At 49.6% G+C, this 4,123-nt stretch overlaps 1 protein-coding gene across 1 annotated transcript; it reads right to left on the bottom strand.

Moving 5' to 3' along the window:
- Positions 1-533: 533 nt before the first annotated feature.
- Positions 534-3,710, bottom strand: LOC147885526 (uncharacterized). Its single transcript, XM_087396055.1, has 5 exons — positions 1,985-3,710; positions 1,589-1,848; positions 1,346-1,478; positions 1,181-1,242; positions 534-1,057 (listed from the first exon to the last, which is right to left on the bottom strand). Exons 1-5 carry the CDS (start codon positions 3,337-3,339, stop codon positions 1,014-1,016), a joined length of 1,854 nt encoding a protein of 617 aa, XP_087252181.1. The 5' UTR covers positions 3,340-3,710; the 3' UTR covers positions 534-1,013.
- Positions 3,711-4,123: the final 413 nt, after the last annotated feature.

Below are 4,123 nucleotides of genomic sequence, written 5' to 3'. Positions count from 1 at the left end.
AGCTCTCTTTTTTCTTATATAAAACTGTGAGTCACATGGGGTATCTAGTACCTGAAAGCCCAAGTGGATGATATTCGGATGGAGAGAATTTAGATCCTGAGAGATTCTAAATTCTAGCAGCAACAAAAAACAGAGTCAACGTCTTCATCGATGCCTGATAAGAGTCATGAGTTGGAAATTAGAACCACATCAGGTTGGTTATAGAATTCGACACTATATTGTACTTTTGTCTGTCGATTAGTAAGCTCATCTTCTTTCCAGCTCATTCTACTCGAGGACAGCTTCTCCATCTTGCAGCTACAGAAGCACGAAGACTATCCAATTGTAGATCATTTCATTATCTCCAATTGTATATCATTTCTTCTACTCGAACCTTTGCTCAGACAACTCTCAAGTGCAATGCTTTCTAATCCATCGATCCGATCTAACATATTAACTTTGCGAGTTTGTCCATCAAGCTACATTTCAACTTTGTAGCGATGCAGCTACAGAAATTACCTAAATTTGAGGAGAAGATTTGAATATCACAAGACTTCAAAACTCCACACTTTTGACAGCATAAAACAGCAACAAGCCAGTAGAAATTACATAGTAGGCGACTTCTATAGACATCAGTCGCAAGACACAAGACGGAACTCCAACAAACGAAATATCAAGCGTTCCGGCTGGCAAACAAGCCTTGTTTTATCAGCACAAAAGCACTAGATAGATTATAAGGAGGATAACAATGGCACAAGACCTTAGGAGACGCAAACTATTAGAAGGTTGACAGCTAAAATTACTGATGATGCAACGTTCCTGGAGCTGCTAGAGAACAGTTGCATGTTCGATCTTTCCGAATTGCAAGTCTGGCATTCAGTGTAGGAAGAACGAACAATTCCGGCGGAAGACGACGACGGAATCCATCCATATACCTTAGTATTCTACACCACCCTCTCTGCCAAGCTTTTGCCCTGAAATTCTACGTTTGAGCTCTCTTCCACATTACGTTCACTTCGCCCCTTCTTCAGGACTTAGGTGTTGGCCTGGACTTTAAGCTTTGCAGAGACCCTCTCACCTGAACGCATATCCAACCACCATCAGCTCAAATTTCAACCAGACCGATCGCAGCACATTCAATAAGATACTAGTATCGATCTATCTATTACTCTTCTTTGCAAAGTTGACCGCAGATCCTTACCTAGGCCTATGGCATCCGAACCTTTCATGATGCGGAGACTCTTCACCGTGGTAACGAACATTCTGTTCACAAGAGAGAATTGTTACCATTTCAGTGACTCAGACTTGCACGATCGAGAGACCACATTTAGAGCGAATGAAATGCGTTAGGATGACGGAAACTCACTCCCACGGCACGTCGCCCACAAGCATCCAATCTCCGTCTTTGTCCTCGTGAGTGAGGACATAATCGACGCCGCGTAACAGATCAAGCTTTTTGTTATCATTCTTACCGGACGAGTTTGATCCTCCGTTAGGGCCTGAGACGGAAGAAAATTAAGAACACATCTCGACGGATGGGAAGATGACGATCCGGCCAGAGTAAGACAAACAAAACGAGAATAATTTCGTCAAAAGAAACGATGCGCACCGTTCACGAACCCTTGAAACATGTCCTGCAAAGCGACTTTGAGAGAAGCGTAGCTGTCGTACGACTTCAGATCGATTTTGCGGCAGATCCGAACCCCGTCGAGCTTGGCTTTCACATAAAGCGCAGTGGAAGTATGCTTGCCCTGTTCCGAACCTTCAGCTATACTTGGAGAGCCATTCTCATCGTCGGCATTGTGTTTGGGATGAGCAGCCAGGGTGTTCTTTCGGAAGGAGCGAATGGGAGGCCAACCGACGGGAGCTCTGTTGAGAATGGGAATAACGAAATGCATCAGCTAGCAACGCTCTGCAGAAACTCACTTCATCGTAAATCTCGTAAACAGAAAGTCCCAGCAACCGGACAACTAACAAACTTCTGTTACCATCACGAGGAACGAACCTGCTTCCACCATCATCGTTTCGGGAGTCGGAGTTTTCTTGTTTCGCAGCAAGCTGTGGTGCCTTGATAAGAACCTCATTTGCAGGTTCATTGCTTCCAGGTGCACTCGCTGGAGCTTTGAACTGTGACGGAACTTGAGCAGGTCGGGGAGGCAACGCAGTATTTCCCGTCACCATAGTTCCGAACACACCCTTCGGTTGCTCCGCGCTCACCTGCCATCCTGGCGGCAGTTGTATCACGTTGTTCCAGGAGAGCAGCCCCGATGCTGTGTGTATCTTCGGAGCCTGAGAAGCTGCAAACTTCGCTTCTCCTTCGGCATTCGCACGAGAATCGTTCCTGCTCTCAGTAGCGTAAATCGCTCTGTTGTCACCAATAGCTTCGAAATAAGGTCGCTTTGCAGGGACGGTGCTCACTTTTGGCACAGGAATGACAAACCTTCCGGGCGCTAACACCCCCCCGGGAGGATTGAAGCCGGCGTCACTAGCTCCCAGCTCCCCGAGACGGTACGTCCAAAACTTATCAGCAGCTGATGCATCGTAAGAACTTCTCTCTGGTCCTGCTTCACGACGTGTGGGAGGCTTCGTAGTGAGGCCGTGGCTACTCAGATGGTGTGGAAGAGGAGCATCGTGCCTAAGAAGATCGTTCTGGTGTGGGATTTTCGCAATTTGCTCTCTGTTGGAGTAGCTCATGTCATGAAGCGCAGCGTGCGGAGAGGGGAGGCTCCAAGGCTTGTCCTTCGCAACGTGGTTCACCTCAATGACCTCCGAATCGTTTCCGAGTCTTTCCTGAGAGGTGAAGAATTTCTTGTCGACAGCACTTGTTGGAGGAAGGGTCCCTCGTTGCGAGAGCATATGCTGCTCGCTATTCCAAGCTTGGAAGGATTCCTGTCTGCCTCCATTTGCCGCAGAATGAACCAAATTTTCGGAGATGCCACTTCCGTTGCCGTCACAGACTTTTCTCACGTTTGCTGGAGACGAAGATACATGCTGCTGCTCTACACCACAGTTCTTTGGAGCTCCAACCTCCACAACATTGCAATCAGACCTCTTCTCTCCGTCACTTTGAGTCGCGTTCCCGTGAGTCAGAAAGTCCTGGCCAACTAAAGCAGGCCCTAATCCCAGCCGGAGCTCAGTATCCTTGGAGTCGAGGTCAAAATCTTTCGTACCATGCCTCTTATCCGAGGAAGACGAGGTAAAATTACCAACTGACGAGGACGAGGAGCTGGAGAGACCGATGTAGTCGCGCTCGGTGATCAACGAGGAGCAGCTGGCGTTACTGCTGTGACTTTTGTCGGCACCATCGTCGCTGTTCTCCTGTCCGGGGGGGTGGCTCCAAGAGTCTGCACCATGTGACATGCTTAAGCAAGGGGAAGAGAGGAGGGGGAGGAGGAGCTAGAGAAGAGGAGAAGGGGCTAGGTAGAACAGAGTTTCCGGAGCTTCCATGGCGGGTGAGGAGGGGAGGGGAGGGGAGGGGAGAAGTTCATCCCATAAGGAGAGGTAAAGGAGAAGGAGCGATGGAGCGAGAGAGCCAAGCAAGCAAGCTAAAGGAAGGTGAGATGTCGTGAGAAACGGAGTTCGAGAGGTGCAAGCAAGTCAGTTCAGACGAAGGCCATGAAAGCTCAGCAAACTCTCCGAGAGAAACTGGACAAGATGAAGAAGACGAAGATGGAATGGCGACCCGACGTCCAATTATGAGAATGGAATGAATTGTCCCAACGATTAAGAAATCCCATCCCCCCTTCGCTATTCTCCTCCGCTTTATTAAATACATATGCCCCCTTCCCCCCCGCCCTCGCTTGCGTTGGTCACAGTCCTCATTTGGCGGGGCCTCCCGCTAAAAGTAGCCAACTTGTCTTCCCGGTTACCGCTCCCGGTTAACCGGTTTACCATCCTTTTCTCCCTTGGGCCACCTGGGCAGCCCTCCTGCCCTCCGTTTCCGCCTCCCGTTACTTCTACGTTCCGTTCCGTCCGTCTCTTGTACCCCCTTTTGGGGGAAGAGCCCGCCGGATTCTCCGCCCACATGGACTAACTTCGCCACCAATTTGGCGCTGCCTCCTAATCCCCGCCGGTTCTGCCGCTGCCATCCTTGCCTGCCGCCAACCGGCGCTCTTTCCCGACGCTTTTTGCTTTTCACGTTCGC

The sequence above is a fragment of the Dipteris shenzhenensis genome, chromosome 25 (assembly GCF_047967505.1).
Source record: "Dipteris shenzhenensis isolate YYH24624 ecotype China chromosome 25, Dip_SZ_1.0, whole genome shotgun sequence".
NCBI lineage: Eukaryota > Viridiplantae > Streptophyta > Polypodiopsida > Gleicheniales > Dipteridaceae > Dipteris > Dipteris shenzhenensis.
The sequence above is the reverse complement of the archived record's forward strand: the minus strand, read 5'-3'. Positions and strand labels throughout refer to the sequence as shown.